The 23,451-nt window shown below is 37.8% G+C and overlaps 1 protein-coding gene across 4 annotated transcripts in view; it reads right to left on the reverse strand.

Annotated features, from left to right (window-relative positions):
- Positions 1-227: 227 nt before the first annotated feature.
- FGD6 (FYVE, RhoGEF and PH domain containing 6) overlaps positions 228-23,451 on the reverse strand; it is a 118,799-nt gene continuing 95,575 nt past the window's right edge. For all 4 annotated transcript variants that reach the window (XM_045463345.1, XM_045463347.1, XM_045463346.1 and 1 more), the window contains 9 exons: positions 22,316-22,399; positions 21,479-21,558; positions 14,605-14,707; positions 13,980-14,126; positions 12,809-12,911; positions 10,783-10,910; positions 5,664-5,792; positions 4,742-4,890; positions 228-1,490 (listed from right to left, as the gene is read on the reverse strand). In XM_045463345.1, the coding sequence (XP_045319301.1) occupies positions 1,454-1,490; positions 4,742-4,890; positions 5,664-5,792; positions 10,783-10,910; positions 12,809-12,911; positions 13,980-14,126; positions 14,605-14,707; positions 21,479-21,558; positions 22,316-22,399 (960 nt within the window). In that variant the 3' untranslated portion in view covers positions 228-1,453. The remainder of the gene's footprint in view (positions 1,491-4,741; positions 4,891-5,663; positions 5,793-10,782; positions 10,911-12,808; positions 12,912-13,979; positions 14,127-14,604; positions 14,708-21,478; positions 21,559-22,315; positions 22,400-23,451) is intronic.

The raw sequence follows: 23,451 nt of genomic DNA on the forward strand, positions 1-23,451 counted from the left end.
ACAGCATGAAACGGCCAGAAAAAACTACAGCAGCCAACTCTAGATTTAGTAGAGACTCTGGTGCTGGAACAAACAACATTCAAAAGGCTTCAGAAAGGCACTCAGTAATTCTCTTGACGAATGTAAACATCACACCGAATTAGGAAATCCTTTATATAAAAGCAGTAAGGAAAATTCCTGTGCCCTTTAAGATAATTTGTATTTAAAGTTCAGTCAATAAGTGTAAATTATGAACATCAAGCATGACTTTAATCACTGTGTGAATTTCATTTGTCAAACTCTGTTCATCAACAATTTTATGTACAAAGCAGTTCACGTTAGTAAGTGCACCAGAATTATGAATATAATTCTTTCCTAATGAGGTGCGCATTGGCAACTGGTTACAGAAATAAAGGATTTGTTTTAATTACCAAGGGAGGACATAACACAAAGTAGTATTAAATAACCTTTAAAAAATGAATACAATTTCAGTAAACACTGGCTTAGAATATGTGCTTTTTTTTTTTTTTGATATGGTAATTCCAGTTCATCTTTTAAAGCACAATATTATAGGAAATGGAACATTTAGATGCAACCACCACCACTGACTTGGGCTCAGAACACTTATAATAGCAAAGGATATTGTGGAATATGATGCTTACCATATTTTGCTTTAAAAAAAAATACAGTTATGTTTCTAGCTTTAAAAAAAGGATTAGACTTAATAGAAAGACCTCAGTTAATTATTTGTATTCCTCTGCAAATGAAACCATCCTCTTTCCTACTACTCATAGCTCAGTTCAACGAAAACTTTCAGAATCTATCCCTTTGCTATAATTCCTTGATGATGTAACATTATCTCATGCCAAAAGAGGTATAACAGAAATACTCTAGATAATTTACTGGAATTTCATTTCACAGTTGCTGAGGTAGAAGTTGGCCACGTGTTTTTCCATTAAAAGATACAAAAATTCATCTAAGTTTATTGATTCAAAAACATACATTTTTTTTTCTATCAGCAGTTTTATAATAATTTCTAAACCAAACACTGCATGGAAATTTTCTCCTTGATGTGTATTTTTGTATTTACAAAGACTTATTACCTCAGGTGAGAATGTTACAATGAAACACTATAAACACATGGAGAAATCTGTGTCACAAACGGTTAATACAGTATACAGTATTAAGATAAGTTTTCTGGTTTCTAAAGAAAAGGTACTTTAGAATTCAGTGTGAGTCGCAGAAATAATTCTGACAATTAAGTAAACATCAAAATTTAATAAATAACATACATGAAAAACCAAACATTCAAAAAAAACCCCTTATACCCAACAAAATAATTTCTAATATTTGATGAAGATTTTGGCTGGATTTTCTTGGCAGTGTTCATTTATATACAATCTTTGTACTGCATTTACTCCATTCTGATGAAATTCCACCACGTGAAATCACAGAAGAGATGAAACCAGTATCACTACAATATTGTGCCTTCCTGAAATGCTTCTATCCACCTATTGGTAAGAGAAATTTGTTAGAATTACAAAATGCAATCATCTGGTACATGTTAAGACAATATACATAATAGCTGTACCTGTGGATCCAATTACCCTGCCTGTATATTTAAGATCTTTCCTATACTATTGGGGTGCCTGCGTGGCTCAGTCAGTTGAGCAACCAACTTCAGCTTGGGTCATGATCTCGCATTTCGTCAGGCTCTGTGCTCACAGCTCAGAGCCTGGAGCCTGCTTTGGATTTTGTGTCTCCCTCTCTCTCTGCCCTTCTCCCGCTCACACTCTGTCTCTCTCAAGAATAAGTAAACAATTGGGAATGCAAGCTGGTGCAGCCCCTCTGGAAAACAGTATGGAGTTTCCTCAAAAAACTAACAATAGAACTACCCTATGACCCAGTAATTGCACTACTAGGCATTTATCCATGGGATTACAGGGGTGCTGTTTCGAAGGGAGACATGCACCCCCATGTTTATAGCAGCACTATCAACAATAGCCACAGTATGGAAAGAGCCCAAATATGTCCATCGATGGATGAATGGATAAAGAAAATGTGGTGTGTGTGTGTGTGTATATATACACACATATACACACACATATATGTGTATATATGTATATACACATATATGTATACATGCATACACATGTATATGTATACATATATGCATATACATGTGTATATGTACATGTGTGTATGTACACATAAACATGTATATATGTATATGTATACATACATATACATATATGTATGTATATACATACATATGTTTGATCAAAATATGTGTGTATATATATGTATATACACATACATACATACATACATACATAACGGAGTATTACTCGGCAATCAAAAAGAATGAAATCTTGCCATTTGCAACTACATGGATGGAAACTGGAGGGTATTATACTAAGTGAAATTAGTCAGAGAAAGACAAAAATCATATGACTTCACTCATGTGAGGACTTTAAGAGACAAAACAGATGAACATAAGGGAAGGGAAACAAAAATAATATAAAACAGGGAGGGGGACAAAACATAAGAGACTCATAAATATGAAGAACAAACTGAGGGTTACTGGAGGGGTTGTGGGAGGGGGGGATGGGCTAAATGGGTAAGGGGGACTAAGGAATCTACTCCTGAAATCATTGTTGCACTATATGCTAACTAATTTGGATGTAAATTTAAAAAATAAAAGAATAAAAAAAGGTAAAAAAAAAATTTTTTTAAAAGAAATAGACACTTAAATATAGAGAACAACCTGGGGGTTGGTTGAGGGGAGGTGGGGGGGGGGATGGGTTAAATGGGTGATGGGCATTAAGGAAAGCATATGTGATGAGCCCTGGGTATTGTATGTAAGTGATGAATCAGCTAAATTCTACTACTGAAAGTAATATTACACTGTATGTGAATTAACTGAATTTAAATAAAAATTTGAAAAAAAAAAAAAAGATCTTTCCTATACTAAACTAGAATTCTGCGTATATGGAATTATACTTTATTTGGTAATATGGCCCAAAATCTGGCCTGACTTCCTTCTCTCTTAACTCCCTGGGGATCCGTAATTGAAACCTGTTTTAGTATTTTCAGTGAAAGAGAATCTCTATCTGGTCTACTTCCAGTTGATCAAAATTTTGTATGCAATATAAAGTGTCTCAAAAAGAAAAAGAAATGTGTCCCAGAGTTTCATAGAAGTCTTCCCAGAATTCATTAGTCTCAAAGTTTATCTGACAATACCCACAGTTTCAATTATTCAGAAGACACTTGGAGGTAGTCACTTTGTACCTCCCTAGGACTGTAATTGCTTCTGTGAACATCTAAAATCACTCAGTTAATAGAAGCAGCCTATAACAGATATAGCTCAAATTTCAAGGACAGAATTTTCACAAATTTAAATGCAAATGGCATGTTATATCATGATAAAGAGACTTTTAAAAAGTTAAAAATTTTCATTAAAATTAACACATTTTAATATTCTATACTATGCAAAAAAACCCCATTACATTAGTGACTTCAAAGAGAAACTTGTAATTTATCCTGTATTAATTCTCAATTACAAGAGGGCAGATTCCCTTTACTTAACTACATTCAATTGTCTTAAGGTTTTTCTACCTTGTTGACTTAATGATATAAACAAAAGATGTATATTCAAAAGCAATAATTTTTATCAGTTTGATGATGAATACAGATAAAAATCATGAGAAGTGTAATACCTAACAGAATATTAGAGCAATTACTCTTTTACCCAAGTAGTTTTTACAGAAAAAATAATGGTTAAGTGACAATTTTAAATATTCTTCAATTCAAAAAAATTTATTTATAGTAATAGATATACATAGTAGATGTCCTAACATAGACTGGAAAAAAGAAAAAAGTGTTCCAGAGTATTTGCAACATTGTACCTGATTAATATGCAAGAGCATATGCAATTCTGGTACATTAATTCTAACTGCATTAAGAAAAGATAAGCCTTGCTGACTTAAAGCATTCTTTTTTTATCTGCATGCACCGTTTTAAGCCTATGGAGAAAACATAAGCACATCTTAGTGAAAACAAAAACATGTAACGTGTGAGACCAAAATAAAAATCAAGTGAAAGATTTGGTTAAAGGTTATCTGCTCTATTTTGTTTACAAAGGACCTGGGTTCCACAGAGATATGCTTCTCTATGTCAAACCACATCATGACATCAAAACAAATGCTCTTGTTGGAATTTTGAAGAGACTGTTTAAAAACCTTTACCATCTAAAATGATATCCATTTCCTTTTACTCAGTTATTGGGAACAGCATGGGAGCCTCTTAATGTGTTTGACCTTTTTCCCAAAGAAGTAAGTTAGCAAGCAGCTGTTTAAACTCCTGCTGTTCCATGGCACAATTGAGTCACTGGATTGCCAAAGTCCTGGAATGTTTCAAGAGATGATCCTCACCCTCACTGAAGGAGAGGTCAAATGCCTCGGCTTCCTTTCCTTGCAGCAGAGCAGTTTCATGCTGCTTCCTCAGAGGTCAGTATAGACAAAATATTTTGGACAGAACTACCTATTTTCTTTTCCCCTCTGCCTCCTGAAAATATTCCAGATCCTCTTGCTTGTCCTTAAAACAATTCTAAAGAGTTTGAAAAATATGTTAAATCTTCCTAATTTGGATCTTGGATTTAAATTCTTAATTGTCCCCATGCATGAAAGTAGGTTATTTTAAAATCAATCATGTAACAACTTGAAACTCATGTATAAAAGAAAAATATGCCTAAATTACTTACTTCTGAGCTGAGTGAGCATCATCTGCTTTGAACAAATAAAATAACATGTTTTTGTGCAGCAACTGGAACACTCTAGACTCTGAATTCTCATCTTTGACTTGAGTGACAGTGAATCCTAGTAAAGGCTGACTCTCCAGAGCTGCCACATCCTAATTTAAAAAGACACAAAGGGAGATGGGACTTTAAATTGATACAAAATTCAGATTTGCAAACTCTTAAAACTATACAGCTTTAATTTTATATGCACACTATATAGAAAACAATGATAATTCTAACAACTTACTTACTTTTCACTTATTCAACAATATTAAGATGTCCCCCCACCCCTGAAGCTACCCCATGAGCCAGACACTGTGCTAAACAGTTTTCCTTGGGTTCACACTCATCTAAGTTCACATATTTCCCCACAACCATGGGAGGCAATTATATTACTTTCATTTTATGGATGCAGAAAACAAGCTCAGAAAGAAAAGTGATTTACCCGGTACCACTAAGGAAAAGCTTGGCTCTTAGAGCAGTGGTTTTTATAGCCAGCCAGGAATTGTTTCTAACCCAAACAAAGTCTATCTTATCGAAGTTTGAAGCCTGATCAATACAATCTGGGGATAGTCAAGGGACTGTCTTCCATGAGAGCTTGGCAGAAAGGGTAAGAACCTTTGCCTTTAATGAAGTTGTTAGTAGTCACATGACACCAAAAAAAGTTACATCTTAATACTATGGAAAATTCCTAACATTTTTTGAGTAAGAGCTCTAGGACATTGTTGACATTAAAGGTAACAGCAAAAAGAATCTCCCCCTCCAAAAGCAATGCAAAACAAAAAAATACACAAAACGAATAGATCAAACAAATATTGTGATTATTTCTAATTGGCATTATAAAACCAGACTCCCAAATAATTCATCTTTAGATTTCAGATCTTACCTCACTTGCAGCATATGTATACAGCACTTTATTTTTTATGACAAACCACAAGTGTTTCCAGGGTTTTTTATTGCCCTTTGATCTGTACAAATAGCCACTCATGGAAGAATCTTCTGTATTTGCTGATACCTAGTAAGTAAACCCCATACATAGTTTAATGGTTTTCAGACAGCAACAAAATGTAAAGTAACAAAACTGCTTTTGATCATTGGTGCTGAAAGCAATAACCATAATACTATAATGTTTCAGAATGAAATTGTTTACGTTCAAAGTCTGCTACTGTACAAATTGAATACTGCCATTACCATGGGCATAAAAACCCCTTTCGTTTAGAAGCAATTCCAGCATTCTGCTTGGTTTAATTGTGCTTCCATGTATGTATTTCTTTGTAGTGCCACCTGTGTTTTCCTAGTTTCCAGAAGAAGAAAAATAATTCTAAAGATCAGAAATGCTTTTTGAAAGCTGCATTTTTGGGAACCGTGTATGTTGTTCTTCATATTTTGCAATGTTAGTGAAAATTACTTAAACCTTTAACTCTTTCTGAAATAGCTTTTTGGACTTATAAAAACTGTATTAGGGGCGCCTGAGTGGCTCAGGTCATGATCTCACAATTTGTGAGATCAAGCCCCATGTCAGATTCTGCACAGACAGCACGGAGCTGGCTTAGGTTTTTCTCTCTCCCTCGCTCTCTGCCTCTCCCCCACCCAGACTCCCTCTCTCTCTTTCTCTCAAAATAAATAAATAATTTAAAAAAATAATAAAGTTTATATTAAACAATAATATTTGATCCTCCTCATAAAATTTGTAAGAAATTAATACAATTCATACATGATTAAAGGCAGACTTTAAAAATTCATAGAATCCACTTGTGTTTGTTTTCTGTTGTCACATACAAATTACCACCAACTTAGTGGGTTAAAACAACATACATGTGTTGTCTCAGGAGTCCGGGCACAGCTTAGCTGGGATCTCTGTAGGGCCCCAGTCAAGGTGTTGGCCAGCACCAGAGTTCTCATCTGACAGCTGACGAGGGAAGGGTCTACTTCCAAGTGGATTCAGGTTTTTAGCAGTATTCATTTCCTTGAAGTTATGAAACTGAGGGCCCTGGCCTCTTGCTGGCTTTTGCCTGGGGCTCATCCTCATTTCCATGCCACACAAGCCTCCCAAGACAACTACTTACTTCTTCAAAGCCCGCATGAGAGAAAGTCTCTAGAGCCCATCTACAGCAATATGGAGTCTTCCATAACATAACATAATCATGGGAGTGACATGCCATCATCTTCCCCATATTCTGTTGGTTCAGAGCAAGTCACAGGTCCTTGCCCCACACAACGGGGAGGAGACTGTACAAAAGTGTGACCATCAGAGGAAGGGATCATGGAACCACCTTAAAAGTCTGCTCACCATTCTACTAATAACACAATTCCTAAATTTGGTCTTATATTTCTCTCTTGTTCCTATGTTAAAAACAAAGGTTTCAACTGCCAGATTACAATCATTGAAACCTTACTACCTTTTGGCCTAGAGATTAAAACATTTTCATCCTTTTATGAAGCAAACTAAGTTTTGCTCAGACCAAAATTTGAGGATCAGAAACTGATCCTTAAAATCACCATAAATAATAGAATTTCCATTTACCTCTCTGTTAATACAGTTTTGTTTTTTAATGTTTATTTAATATGAGAGAGCATGCATGCAAGCGGTGGAGGGGCAGAGAGAATCCCAAGCAGGCTCCATGGGATCTCACAAATTGTGAGATGTGACCTGAGCTGAAACCAAGCCACCCAGGTGTCCCAGCTAGTGGGAACTTTAATATTAAGTGCAAACAAATTTATATAAAAAAATAACATCCTTGTAGAAGATTACAAATAATTTTTTTTCAATTAGAATGTCTATGTTCAAATGAAATTTTGCTGGAAATGTAGTTATATTGGGATGCTACTATGTACTTAAGGGTTACTATCATTGCTCAAAATATTTTGTATGTTCCTTTTTTGGAATATTCTTAAATTAGTTTTTTAGCTATGAAAGAATACCAATCACAATCCTGAGTCGAGAATAGTCCTCTATTATCTTTTTAAAAATAAAATTGGTCTTAACCAAATTAATCATATGATTCATAAAACTTTCCAACAAGGTATATATATATATATATATATATATATATATATATATATATACACACACACACATATATATATATATATTTTTTTTTTTAAGTTTATTTATTTATTTTGAGAGAAAGAGAAAGACAGCACAAATGGGAGAAGGGCAGAGAGAAGGAGACACAGAATCCCAAGCAGGCTACTCAACATCGGTGCAGAGCCCGATACAGGGCTTGAACTCACGAACTCTGAGATCACGACCTGAGCCAAGATCAAGAGTTGGATGCTTAACCAAATGCGCCACCCAGGCACCCCTGATTTGATTATTTAAAACATAAATCAAATCTAACTCAAGAGACATAGCCTGCCATTACTGAGGGTACTGAGAATCTGAATGTAATTCTAAAATAATGAGTTTCTGAAAATGTATTGAACATTTTTACTGGAATAAAAACACTTCCCAATCCTTAAAAACTTAAACATAAAATTATCATGTGACCGAGCAATTCCACTCCTAGGTGTATAACTAAGACAAATGATATTTATAATAACCCAAAGGCAGAAACAACCCAGATGTCTATTAACAGATGAATGGATAAATTCTGATACATACATACAATGGAGTATTATTCAGATATAAAAAGAAACAAAGTACTGATAATGCTATATAACTTAGCTTCTAAAATATTGTACTAAGTGAAAATAGCCAGATACAAAAGGTCACATATTGTAGAATTCCTTTTTTTTTTTTTTAATGTTTATTCATTTTTGAGAGAGAGAGAGAGAGAGAGAGAGAGAGAGAGAGAGACAGAGCATGAGTGGGGAAGGGGAAGAGAGAGAGGGAGACACAGAATTCGAAGCAGGCTCCAGGCTCTGAAATGTCAGCACAGAGCCTGACGCGGGGCTCGAACTCACTAACTGTGAGATCATGACCTGAGCCGAAGTCGGACGCTCAACCGACTGAGCCACACAGGTGGCCCTGCAGGATTCCTTTTATATGAGATATCTAGAATAGGCATAGAGACAGAGAGCAGATTAGTGGTTACCAGAGAGGGTGGAGAGAAGGGACAAAGGGATTGATTATTTAATTGATACAGGGTGTTTTTATGGGGCGATGAAAAAGTTTTGAAACTAGAGCAATATGGTGGTTGCACAATATCGTGAATACACTAAATATCAATGAATTGTATTGCTTTATTTTTTTTTTAAAAAAGATTTTATTTATTTTTAAAGTAAACTCCACATCCAATGTGGGGCTCAAACTTATGACCCCAAGATCAAGAGTTGCAGGCTCTACCGACTGAACCAGCCAGGTGCCCCTGAATTGTATACTTTAAATGGTTAATTATAAATTAGGTGAATTTCAACTCAATTACAGATAAAAAGACAAAAACTACAGCTTCCCAAGTACAACACTTGTACTTTTATAGCACTTAATCAGATAAATTAATTTTCCCAGTTTGATTTCAAAGGAGCAAAGCAGTGGTTCTCAAACTTTAGCATACACCTGAATCACAGAGAATGCTTATTGAAATTTCTGATTCTGTAGACCTTGGGTGGGGCCTAAGAATATCCATTCCTAGTAAGTTTCCATGTGGTGCTGATGTGCTGCTCTGGAGGACACTTTGAGGACCAGTGGAGTAAAGGAAGAAATGGCTGCAGTCAGGAAGTAGAGGTTTGACAGCAGAAGGTCTGTTTGTATGGCTGGTTGGAAAGATACACAAAATGGGATTGGAGTTAGGCTGGCTCTAGTCAAGAGCAGAAAGAGTTTTGCAACCAGTGCTGTAGAGTTTAGGCTGACAAGGGGAGCAAGTGTAACAACTGTATCTATAAATTGTGATATCAGCATGGAGAGGCAAACAGTTATTGAGAACTGAAAATTACTTCAGTTTGTTAAGAACCTTAAAGTTCTGAAAGTCAGTTTAGATTTAGGAACTGAGTGATGGAAAGGATAGTTGAGAGTACTAAATCCCCTTAACTAGGGTGGCTCAGTCAGTTGAGCATCTGACCTCAGCTCAGGTCATGATCACACAGTTCTTGAGTTCAAGCACAGAGCCCACTTTGGATCCTCTGTTTCCCCCTCTCTCTGCCCCTTTCCCGCTTGTGCTCTCTCTCTCTCAAAAGTAAATAAATATTAAAAAATAAATAAATCATCTTAAGTAGTTTAAGAAACTTGGCAATTAGAACTTTAAGTCCTAGTCTTACTATTTCATGAGACTGGCTATAAATCATTTCCTAGTGTTTTAACTGCCATGATGGAATACATTCAACTTTACATAAAGAACACAATCTTGGTCAAATTTTTAGAGTTGTCTGCTTCCACATTCCACAGAACACCTCCAGAGTATCCAAGGAAGAGAACAAAATTCAAAATTCTGCTGGCCAAAAAACTGGCCGGAAGTGGAACTAATTAATAAACTAATCAAAATGGTGGTAGATATGCAGTGCTGTGTGTTACATGACACTGGCTGACTGAACACTTGAATTTGAGGAGATGGGATAGGATATTGGTGATGCCTGTGGATTACACCACTGGCAGTCTAACTGTATAGACAGACTATCCTAACTTTTTAAAGTTTTCTTTTAAGTTGAAAGGAAAGACAATTTACTATCAGTGCAGCTGTATATAGCCAATGAATCCTTACAAATAACAAATTGTGCAGATCAGGAAATGCTAATAAAACACCCCAAATATTCTATAGACTCTTCCCTCTGGTAAGGGTTTTCCTCAAAGTAATTTTAAAAATTCACATGTGTCTAAATTATCTTTTACTTTCTATCATTGCTATAAAATGTTCTCCAAACCTTTCAACTGCCATTTTCTAAATGACTCAGGTCATAGGGGAGACCAAGCAAGAGAGTGAGGCATCAGCCACATCCATCACCAGTATTAAAATGCCATGTCTTAATAGTAGTGGGAAATGACATCTTCCTTTATGAAAGAAAAACAGTGTATTATATGCATATGAATAATTCAGCCTGTATCAGGTTGCAAGTTTAATGGAAACACTTACTTCCTTGAGAGCAGCTGGGATTTTTTTCTGTTTCCTCCCTGATGGAATACTATGTAAGACTGATGATAAGGCACTTGAAGGAGATTTGTGATTTCCAGGAGATCCAATCTTAGGAGAATGCTGGTGATCTAAAACAAATCAGATGCACTCATGTAGCCAATGGTAAGCATTTTGCAATTCAAGTTAATTCATATCAATAAACACTGTTGCATAAAATATCCATGGAAGGATACTTGAGAAACTGAGGACACTGAGACCCCTGGGAAAAAAAAAAGATGGCTGGCTGCAAGCTGAGTGGGAGAAAGACTTTCTACTGTCTAGGAATTTAAGCTTTTTCAGGTGTGAACCATGGTAAAGGAATACCCTTTTGTGCCTTCACAATTCTGAAACATGTTAATATACTACTTAATGTACTAACCATGTCAATGTACTAACTGAAATTCATTCTATAAATTTTCTTTAATGTTTACTTTTGAGAGAGAGAAACAGAGTGGGTACGGGGGAGTGGCAGAGAGAAAAGGAGACACAGAATCCCGAGCAGGCTCCAGGCTCTGAGCTGTCAGCACAGAGCCCAACACGGGGCTCAAACTCACAAACCGTGAGATCATGACCTGAGCCGAAGTTGGACACTTAACCAACTGAGCCACCTAGGTGCCCCCTAAACTAATTCCATAAACTTCTGAAAAAAAGCTCCTGACTTAAAAAACCCCCAACAACCTAAAAGCACTGTTCAGTATTGAGATATATGTTGAAATAAGAATATTATAATGAACAAAATGCTAGAAAGGGGGCTATAAGACAAGATAAGGAAGCCATTATATTTGACTGTAGAAGTTCAGTGAAAGCTGGGAAGAGAGTAAGATGTTTGAGTTGGCCATTAAGGTATAAGTATGAGTTTGCCAAGTCAAAAAGAGGAGGAAAAACACTCCCTGAAGGCAGCATAAGCAAAAGCAGAGGTATGAAATTAGATCATCTATTTGGAGAATAATAAAGCTGAGGAAAAAAAAAAGGCTGGTTCTAAGGAACATGGACTGTTGTTTAAGTCATGGGAAATTAATGGTCTTTTAAGCTGGGAAGTGACATGAGCAGATTGAATTTAGGAAAAAAAAAAATCTGGCAGCAGGAAGGAAGAAGGATTTGCAGCAGAAAACCTGTTAGGAAACTATTACAGTAGACCAGATGAAAGATAGGGCTGAAATGAAGGACAACCTTTTTGCAATTTAGATCCTATAGGTTTCAGGAATTTAACCAAATCTCTCTTTTCAAAATGTAGACCTGAGCAGTCCTGCTAGCTGCATTCATCTTAACTGTGGGAACGGATACCTGCAAATAATGAGTAGGCAGATATGAGTTATCATTTTGTATTTGGTGAAAAGCTGAACATGTAGATATACCACAGAATCTCACCAAATCAGTCCAAGTGGTTAGAAATAAACTAACAAAGTGCCACCTAGTATATTTCCATAGAGAATTATTTTACAGATAGACAAAAATGATTTGTTAATGAGCAGGCAGTTGTAAAACTGAAAACTTCAAAATTACTTGAAAGTTAAAGTTCCCTTGTAACTGTTTTAATGCATTTCATCCTGTAATTGCATTTCTACAATTAGTATTCTAGGAGTTAAGAAAGCTTAATTGAATTAAGAAAGCAAAATTCTTTTTTTTTTTAATTTTTAATTTTACTTTTGAGAGAAAGAGAAAGAGAGCGAGTACACATGCATGCACGGGTGTAGGTGGGGGAGGGGCAGAAAGAGAGAGGGAGACACAGAATCCGAAGCAGAATCCAGGCTCTGAGCTGTCAGCACAGAGCCCAGTGCGGGGCTCGAACCCACGAAGTGAGGTCATGACCTGCACAGAAGACGCTCAACCAACTGAGCCACCCAGGTGTCCCAAGAAAGCAAAATTCTTAATATTTTGAGATGAGTATCACCAACCATCTTGCTCACTTGTCTAAGATGATTCTTTCGGAAGGTTGTTTGAAAGCAACTGGGAATAAAGGAATTTATTAAATCTACTTATATATTACCTAGTTTCTGCAGTTCTTGGAAACAATGTTCACATACTCTTGCTGGTTGATTTTTCAGGTAATCTAAACCATACTTATTTGATGAACAAGCTTGGCATACAATCTGAAAACACATTGGAATTATTTCATTTAGAATAACAGTATCAAACCATCTACTTTGCTACAATTTATAATGCTGTTTACCTATAGTGTTTTCTTTTTTTTTTTTTCAACGTTTATTTTATTTTTGGGACAGAGAGAGACAGAGCATGAACGGGGGAGGGGCAGAGAGAGAGGGAGACACAGAATCGGAAACAGGCTCCAGGCTCTGAGCCATCAGCCCAGAGCCTGACGCGGGGCTCGAACTCACGGACCGCGAGATCGTGACCTGGCTGAAGTCGGACGCTTAACCGACTGCGCCACCCAGGCGCACCCTTATAGTGTTTTCTAAACCTTTTCACAACCACTGACTCTCAATTACACCGCTATGGAGTTCAGGCCCGTAGTGAACTCACACACTGGAAGATGAAGAGGCCACAGATTATTATGACTGTGTGCTAAGTCCATCAAATAAAATGCTAACAGTGTTAATGTGTGCAAAATATTTGGAACCATGTACGGCAAGCACTAAGTCCTCTGGTAGCCATATTTGTCATCATCGACATTGCCCCGTCATCATTCCTGCTGTAACCACAATTATGTCTGCTGCACTTCTACCAAGCATTTGGCCCTGTACGAAATGCTCTCGAAACAGACCTTGTTTAATCTTCACGGTAACTCTCTGACGTCATTGCCATTTATGCTCATTTTACTAATGAGGCCATGAAGGTCTAGAAACGTCACTGGTGATAACTTCAATACTTAAAGTATCTCTATTAAATACTTAATACTTAAATAATATCTCTATTAAATACTTAGTATCTATGTAGTTTAAACAAATATCAGTAAATATGGGAGTCTATTTAACTGTGAATTTTATTTTAGTGAAAATTATCTATCATTGACATTCTACAATAACCTTGGTAGACAGGGTAACGACTGACCTATGCCTAAATATTTAGAGAAAGTATCATCCATGATTCAGTATCTTTTTTCCCCCTGCCATGATTTACAAGAGGAAATATGCTTCCTCACTATGTACAGCCTGGAGCTATAAAAATTCACAACGGAGATGGGTGTCATCTTCTCCAACCTTTCCGCAGGCCCGGCAGTGGTGTCGTCGCCAGGTCAGAGTAAATTCACTTGTGCAGATCATACACATTGTGGCTCTGGTATCAGGGATCCAGATGGGAGCCTTTGATCCAAGAGGACTAACTTCCTCTTTATTTTCTGCATCAGCCTGGGGAAGAACAACTTTTCATTATCTCCATGCACATTGAGTGTTATAGATTCAAGTCTTTTTTTTTGGGGGGGGGGGCAATGCTGATGGAATTATCAAGGATGTGGGACAAATCATGGGCCATTATATTTTTCATGTTCTCAGGATATTAAGATTAGCTATATTCTAATAATCCTTTAATGCAAAATCAACTTAAAAAGACGTCTGTGGTACTGCCATGACAGCTGATTAGTTTCTTCCTTAAATTATGTTATTTCCCAAATTTTTTACAATGAAGTTTTACAACCAGAAAAAATAAAATGTGCTGCATGTTATCACAGACTTAGTTAGACATTAATAGGATATTTAGTTCTGAAATTATACACACACATGTATCTTTCTGTGAAACGCATGTTGCTTTTCTAAACCCCTAGAAAAGTTTAAGGCAAAAGCTGTTTGAAATGCACTGAAAAAAAAAATAAGAAGGAAAAGACAATACCTCATCAAGACTCCTACTAGGACAGAATGTGATTCTTTTTTTGGCATACTCTTCTATTGACCTGGAAATCGCTTCTAGCCATTCATCCCTTTCTGTGGCAGAACTGTTGGGGGCAAAAGAAGGTTCCATCAACCAGATGTCAGCATTTATTCTTTGCCTTCTTCTTACTTCTTTTCCTTCTGCCATGGCGACAGATTCCACTACCCTCCAACAATGCTAGTGGCGGGCAGCAGCTCGGAGATTTTTTTGCACAAATAATCAGAGCAGGCATTACAGCACACATGGCATTTTACCAAACACAATGTTTTTTTTCTTCCCCAATGTACTGCTTTATACTTTTGAAGTCTCTTAAATTTGGAAGTTTTTTTGCTTGGCTTAAAAGCTAGTCATACAATTAATAATTAGGGTTATTTCCATAACCTGAGATATTATCCTAGAATTTAAAATTTTTCCAAGGAATCAAGTTTCAAATCCAAACTTACAGCATAGCATACTAGCTATTTTTTGGTTATTAATTACTAAAAATTTCTACAAAGGACACTGGAGTAAAGGAAACATGTATCTGGCATCATAAACAAATGTTTAGGAAGTGTTAACAAGGAAAATAGACTGTAGTTGTTGTTAGGGCTCCCCTAAACTCTTCATGTTTTTTGTTTCTACCCTCAGGTCATCAGGAGCCACAGGATTCAAATCTAGACAGAAATGGGCCAAACAGTGGGAAAGCTTGTTCAGAAAAAGGCATTCTCGTTCTGCTTTTTTTGCAACTACACCTCCTCCAAAAAACTCTGATGAGTGGCATTAGCACATTTAGTTTTGTATACTCAAGAGTGAGAGGCACGTTTTAGGTAGTGCGTGTGTGTGTATACGTAATAATCTCTCAAAATAAAATCTACCATTATAATGGGAATGGGACTGTGTAAGGAAATGTGTGTTTTAGAGAGGCATATGAAGTATGTATATAGGAGTAAAATGACCTGATATCTGCAATCTGCTTTGAAATACTTTAGGAAAAAAATTTGTGGCAGAATCTGGATAAGATTTGAATCTGGGTGAGTGAATATGGAGTTTCATTGTATTATTCACTCTAATTTTAAGAATATTTGAGCTTTTAATTTAAAGTTTATTTATTTATTTTGAGAGGCAGTGCGCGCATGCACATGAAAGGCAGCAGGGGAAGGGCAGAGAGAGAGAGAGAGAGAGAGAGAGAGAGAGAGAGAGAATCCCAAGCAGGCATCGCCTGGCTCCATTTCACAAACTGAGATCATGGCCTGGGCCAAAATCAAGAGTCAGATGCTTAACTGACTGAGCCACCCACACACCCCTAAATAATGTTTTTATAATTAAAAATCCCATTATGCAAATGGTATGAATGGGCATATTCTGTTGTATTTTGCTGAGCACAGAGCCAAGTCAAGGAGATACTAAAAAATCACTCACCTTCCCCATAATAATTATACTCAGAAATGTACCTTCCTACTAAATGGCTTAAGTGTCATTTAGAATATACACTCACATGGTTATTAAAAAGTAGAAATCCACTTTTAAAAATAAAAATTTAAAACCAGTATAGTTCTCAAATTTTCATTATATATCAGGAATAAAATAAAATAGAATAGCTCTTATTTCTCTAATCCAAACAAAACTTGCCTCACTTACCTCTACTGCTCTACCATTACTGCCCCCGCTAGCTGCCATTTACTTAACGGTTACTACATGCCAGCCAACTGTGCTAAATGCTTTGCAAATGTCATTATATCTCACCCTCAGAGCTACCCCATGGACTATATTACTGGATCTTACACTCCTTGTCCCCAATCCCATCACTCCCACCAATCAGCATCATTTACAGATAAGCAGTCCGAGGATTTGAAATGTTAGGCAATTTTCTTCAGCCAACAACATGACTTGGTATCAGACCCAAGTGTGGCTAAAGATTGAACCCTTCACCACCATGCCATTCATCTCTGTTCTCTGAACTATGCTCTGAAAATACATGCTCAAGCCTCCAAGGAAACATTCATAGAATCTTACTGTCCCTCCTTTTCTCTTCCCTTCCTCTACTTTTTAGTGGAAGAGGTAAGAGAAAGTAGAGAGGCAGATGGCTAATTTGAGCTTTGCCGTCTGATTTTTCTGGAGCCCTGGGAGCATGTGGAATGTGATTTGACTGTGCAAATCATGTCACATATGCTGTTCTTTCATTTAATCATTCCTGGCTCTCTCTTGTGTGGGGATCTGCCAAAACAATGTTTACCAGCTCTTGATAACACATTTTTCACAGACCACACACATTTGTCTGCAATACTGAGTAGAGACATTCTAGCCCTTCTTTTGTAACATGGTTAGCAGAAGAATCAGCATCTTCCTCAGTTAAACCAACTTAAAATGCAGTTAAACCAAGTATTCTTTTCTTTATGGAATGTGCCTATTACCTAGAAAGCAAATTTGTATTAAACAAGCACATTCTCCCATTGACTGGGATGAATTTCCAAACGGAAAAACCTCCAATAGAAGAGATTTCAGGTATGTTAAGATCTTGCCATGGTATCTAGTACCTGTGTAACTGTGGAATGCTATTCCAGCATCTAAAGTCCACATCACTTCATTTCAATTCATCTGAGTAGCATTTAGCAGGAGCCTACTGAAGGCCAGGTACTAAGCTATGAACTTACATAGCATACAAAACACACACTTGTAAGGGCTCATATCTAATTAATTGAGTTGAGACATAAAAACAAGTAATTACCACATTATACAATAAAGGCAAAGTAGATGAGTAACATAGAAGCAGTAAACTACCTTATTCAGGTAGCAGGAAGGCTCTACAGAGGTGATGACTAAGTTAGGACTAGAAGAATTTAGGCGTCGACATAAACTCTGCAGTGTCTCTGTGCATCCTCATTTGCCCTCCTAGCTTTGCTTATCTTCTCTAAGCTGATGACTCCCAAATATATGCCAAGTCTGGGCCCCCTTCTGACCTCCAGATCCTTACAGACACTGTCTCATTGATGGCTCCATCTTGATGATTGATAGGCACCTCACATTCAACATGCACCTCTGAAACTATATTCCTGATTGTTCCCCCAAAGCTGCTTTTCTCCCAGTGTTCCTTAACACAGGGAATGACACCACTATCCGACACAGTGTGTAAGCTGAAGACTCGCTCTTAATGCCGCTCTCTCTCAATCCCCATGTCCACTTAATCACTTTACTTCCCCTCCCAAACCATTCTCCACCCAGCAACCAACTTTTAAAAAGGCCAATGTGATCACATCAATCCCTAGTACAAACTTTTCAGTGGTTCATCATCCCCTAGCACAAGCTTTTCGGCTCAAGACCCAAATCCACAAGCTCTTTCCCCTGTCCCTCCAGGCTTACCTTTGATCACTCTCCCCCTCATTCTCTATTTTCATGCCATTCTGGCCTTTCAGTTCTTTGAATATGCCATGCCCCTTTCCACCTCAGCACCTTTGTACACATTATTCCTAATGAGAGCCTCCTTTCCCCTTTGCCTTGCTATCCAACTCCTACTTACCCTTCATAACTTGGTGGACACAGCAGGTCTTTCAGGAAGCTAACCTTGACTTCCCTTTCTCTACTAAAATTAGTTCAAGTTTCCTTGTTTTACAGCCTCATAGCATCTGGTAGTTTTCCTGTGCAATACTTAATCATAATAATAACTGAATGTGTTGACATTTTGTTAAGTGTATGTCTTCCCTAACGGAATGCAAGTTCAGGAAAGGAAGGGCCCTTTTAACTCTCCACTGTATCCTGATGCTTAAAACACTGCCTGGCCCAGGGAAGAGGCTCCATATTACTTGCTGAATGAGGGAATGAATTCCAGGCGGAAGCAGCTGCCTGTGCAAGGCAAAAGGATGTGAGGTAGGCTGGCATGCATGGAGAATACGTAGATCCATCTGGCAGAACATGCCATGTTTTGGTGGGGGTGGAGATAGGGAGAATGGATGGAAATCAGGCTGGTGAGGTAGACAGGAACCAGATCACAGGAGACCTTCTCAACTCCTTCCTACATGTTACAGAGTACCCAGCTCTCTGTGGTTGGGGGAACTCAGAAGAACAGCATGGTACACTGGTGGCATTCAGTATGTGTCAGTTCTCCTTCCCCCAGGCCATCTTAATCCTTCCTTGGAAACTTACTTTCCCCTTACCTAGAACTTTCCAGTTTATCATTTCTCCTGCATAACCCACATTCAATCCATCAATAATCCTATTAACTCTGATTCTGAGCATTTCTACCATTCTAGTACAAGAAAGCATCATCTAGTTTCCTGCTTGGTCTCCCAACTTCTACACTAGACTATAATGGTTTATCTTCCACAAAGAAGCCAGTGTCCTCTTTTTAAAATATACATTAAATCATACCAACTCTTAGCTTAAGACACTCGGATGGTTTCCCATCACACTTAAAAATCCAATGACCTTATTAAGTTTTAAGATGCCCAAAGAAAGATTTACTATCATTTCCTGAACAATTTCATTTTTATTTATTTTTTAATGTTTATTTATTTTTGAGAGAGAGAGAAAGAGACAGAGTGTGAGCAGGGGAGGGGCAGAGAGAGAGGGAGACACAGAATCCGAAGCAGGCTCCAGACTCTGAGCTGTCAGCACAGAGCCTGATGTGGGGATCAAACCCAAGGGGCCTGAACTCACGAACCACGAGATCATGATCTGAGCCGAAGTTGGACGCTTAACCGAGTCACATAGGCACCCCAACAATTTTTAATAAAATAGAATTTTGTTTTCACCAAAGCGTGTATGTGTATGTGTATGTGTATGTGTGTTTGTGTGTGTATTATATATATATGTATATATATGCACATGTATATATGTGCATATATATATATATATATATGTATATATTTAATTTTAGAGAGAGAGCATGGGTACAAGTGGGAGGGAGGGGGTGGAGAGAAAGAATCTTAAAGCAGACTCCATGCTCAACGTGGAAGGAGCCTGATGTGCGGCTCAATTCCACGACCCTGGGATCAGGACCTGAGCTAAAATCAAGAGTTGGATACTCAACCATCTGTCATCTGGGCACCCCAACCAAAGCAGATTTTTCCTTAGGATATTTAAGTGTAACTGAAAACTTGACTTTCCTGTAGGTAAAATTTCTCTGGATATTTGAAAATAAGTTTCTTGATTTTAAGAACCAGGCTTAAGTATTTGTCAGGAGCCTGTTGCATAGGGATGTGATGTTCTTTGCACTTTTGTTCAAACTCAAACTCAAACTCAAACTCAAACTCAAACTCAAAAACAAAAAAATCCCAAAAAAACAAAAGTCACAGTTCCAGGTGATCAAGAGTTTACCATCACTTTCCAAGTATTAATCTGGAGGATGCTTCAGGTACCACCTCCGCCCCAACACCCACCCTGAAACTGCTTGCTCTGGTGGGTAGCTGGGAAGCATGTCACAAAATCCTGGACAAACCCTCTCTCTCTTCTGTCATCCTGAGATCTAGTGTCAGGCAGCAGTGGTCATTCCATCTCAGAAGGGTGACAATGACCCAGGGGGTTGTTCTTGTGGTCCTGATTATGGGAAGTCAGACGTCTGGTCTGAATCTTTGATATCCATAGACATAGGCAGTATTATAATGGTTAAAAACATGATTTTCAGTGTCAGATATACCTAGGTTAAAATTTCAGCTTAACTGCTTATTAGTTCTATAATCTTGGGTGTGTTATTTAACCTGAGTCTGCATTTTCTCATCTGGAAGGTCAAGACAACAACACCTACTCCACTAGTTATAATGGAAATTAAAAGAGAAAATAAATATAAAAGTTTAGCATTGTGACTGGTGTAGAGAAATAAATGGTTCCAGTTAGAACGCTCGCTGCTACTATCCAGATGCACCAGTGGAGCATGGTTGTTGGTGTCTCTTCCTGCACCAGCCAAATCCTGCCAAACATCCACTTCTGCCACTTGGCCAGTAACTCAGTAATGTACATGTACGAGTCATACAACTTCTGGTTTCCTTGGCACTTGATTTAAATAGTGGTTTAATATTTTTTGATTTACACATAAGTCACTGCAGGTTCCAGTGTGAAACAATGTGGTATCATAAATAAACAACAACAGATTTAAAAGTAAAAAATTTTCATTTGTATTCTGCCCTTGCCAGCTATGTATTTTTTTTTTTTTTTAGTGTTTATTTATTTTTGAGAGAGACTGAGAGAGAGAGTGTGCGAGCAGAGCAGGAGTGGGGGAGGGGCAGAGAGAGGGAGACAGAGAATCTGAAGCAGGCTCCAGGCTCTGAGCTGTCACCACAGAGCCCGATCTGGGGCTCGAACCCACAAACCGCGAGATCATGACCTGAGCTGAAGTCGGATGCTCAACCGACTGAGCCACCCAGGCGCCTCTCCAGCTATGTATTATTAAGACAACAATTGACTTTTTCTCTTAGTCTTCCTCATTTTTATGAGATGACACCCACCTCGTAGATTTGTTATGACCTTTCAATGTTATATGAAAACTTCCTAGTGAATTATAAAGCACTAGATGTCTTTAAAAACATTAGGTGCCATTGCAAAAAGATTTGAAGTATTCACTAAAAAATAAATAAATAAATAAATAAATAAATAAATAAATAAATAAATAAATAAAAATTAGCAAGGCACTTTCAGCATTATTATTCTTTTCATAGGAACATTTTTCTTTGTGCTTCTAACACATTATTAGATCACCTCTCAGACATTTTATCTACATGATAAACCAAAAGTAAACTGCATGGTTTTAGGGAAGAAAAAGAAAAAGAAATAAGCCTAGTAGTTAACCTAAATGTAAAAGCTGTTGGAGATGTATGACTCTATAATACCAGCAAATGTTCATGTATACATACATGTTTTAAAATTTTACCTGGCTGAAAGGATAAAGGAACGTTCTACACTTTCAATCTTTAGTTCATTCTGATACGCTTCTTGGGTAGGTTTTCTGACCTGAAAGAAAGCAAGACAATTTGAGCAAACTCATCCTATTGCAAATCTCATCTCTGAAGCATAGCTAAAGTTGCTCAATGCTCTTGGTGCAGTCATCCGCCACCAACCCTCATACCCAGCTTTATCTCCCCCTGCTGTCCCTCATCTACTCTGTGCACCAGACAGAGTTAGATACCTGCATATGCATAGGCCCAACTTTCCCACCTTCAGGCCTTGGCTCCCACCTTCAGGCCAGTATACTCGCCTCTACCTGGAATGCCTTCTCCACATCTCAGTATGGCCATACGTGACCTACTCTTTAAGGCTCGTGGCTCTTCCTCCAAAGACTTCTTCTCTGTTTCCTAGCTGCCACAAATTCCTCCACTGTGTCCCATCGAAAGTTGCACATTCTTTATTTTCTGAACTCCCCCATATTTAATTATGCCTTCATTGGTTATTTGTACCCTTATAGGTATTTAGGTATAGTGTATTATCTCACCTCTGGGTGAGGCAGAGACAAAAATCATGATTCACTTCATCTTTGTATTTTTCACCAAAGTTATTACCATGCTTTGTTTATAGTAGTTCTCAATAAATACCTTATGAATAAATTAATGTGTGAGTGAACAAATGACTACATAAATGAATAAATGAACATATAAACAGTAACACAGGGAGAGAGAAAAATTAAGGATGTGAAAAAGATGATTATCTTAGGGCTTCTTCTCTAAATATACTTGGGTTAAGAAAAGAAGTATCTTCTAACAGATGCACAGACCTTCATTCCAGCCAATGAGAGCATGTTGTTCAGTTTATACATCCCAGACTGCACTGGTGTTGTATACAACAGGGCATCATTAAACTGAAAGCAGAAATATTTTACAGGGTCAAGTAAAGAAACAAATTTCAGCTACAGAGACATTGGCAAGACACTGAAATAAAAAAGAAAACACTATTTTTTAATTAAAAGCTCTTTGAATAAAACACATAAGCGTGCTTATATAAACTATAACCACCCAGAATGCTTTATTAAAATTATTATTATTAAAATACAACTTCGGGGGTGTCTGGGTGGCTCAGTTGGCTGAGCATCTGACTTCAGCTCAGGTCATGATCTCACAGCTTGTGGGTTCGAGGCCCGCATCGGGCTCTGGCTTGGAGCCTGGAGCCTGCTTCAGATTCTGTGTCTCCCTCTCGCTCTGCCCCTAACCCACTCCCATCCTGTCTCCATCTCTCTCAAAAATAAATAAACACTAAAAAAAAGAAAAAAAAAGAAGACAATTTTGGGGCACCTGGGTGGCTCAGTAGGTTAAGCATCTGACTTTGGCTCAGGTCATGATCTCACGGTTTGTGAGTTCAAGCCTGGCATTGGATTGTCTGCTTTCAGCACAGAGCCCGCTTAGGATCTTCTCTGCCTCTCTCCTGCTCACTCTCTCTCTAAAATAAATAAACATAAAAAAAAGAAAAAAGGTGGGGCGCTTGGTGGCTCAGCAGGTTGAGTGTCCAACTTCGGCTCATGTCATAATCTCATGGTCTGTGGGCTTGAGCCCCAATCGCGCTCTGCAAGCTGGAAGCTTGCTGTGGATTCTGTGTCTCCCTCTTTCTCTGTCCCTCCCCCACTCGCACTCTGTCTCCCTCTCAAAAATAAATAATAAACATTAAAAAATAATTTTAGGGGGCGCCTGGGTGGCTCAGTCAGTCAAGCGTCCGACTTCAGCTCAGGTCACGATCTCGCGGTTCGTGAGTTTGAGCCCCGCGTCGGGCTCTGGGCTGATGGCTCAGAGCCTGGAGCCTGCTTCCGATTCTGTGTCTCCCTCTCTCTCTGCCCCTACCCCGTTCATACTCTGTCTCTCTCTGTCTCAAAAATAAATAAACGTTAAAAAAAAAAATAAAAAAAAAAAGATTAAAAAAAGA

Source organism: Leopardus geoffroyi, chromosome B4 (assembly GCF_018350155.1).
Source record: "Leopardus geoffroyi isolate Oge1 chromosome B4, O.geoffroyi_Oge1_pat1.0, whole genome shotgun sequence".
Classification (NCBI taxonomy): domain Eukaryota; kingdom Metazoa; phylum Chordata; class Mammalia; order Carnivora; family Felidae; genus Leopardus; species Leopardus geoffroyi.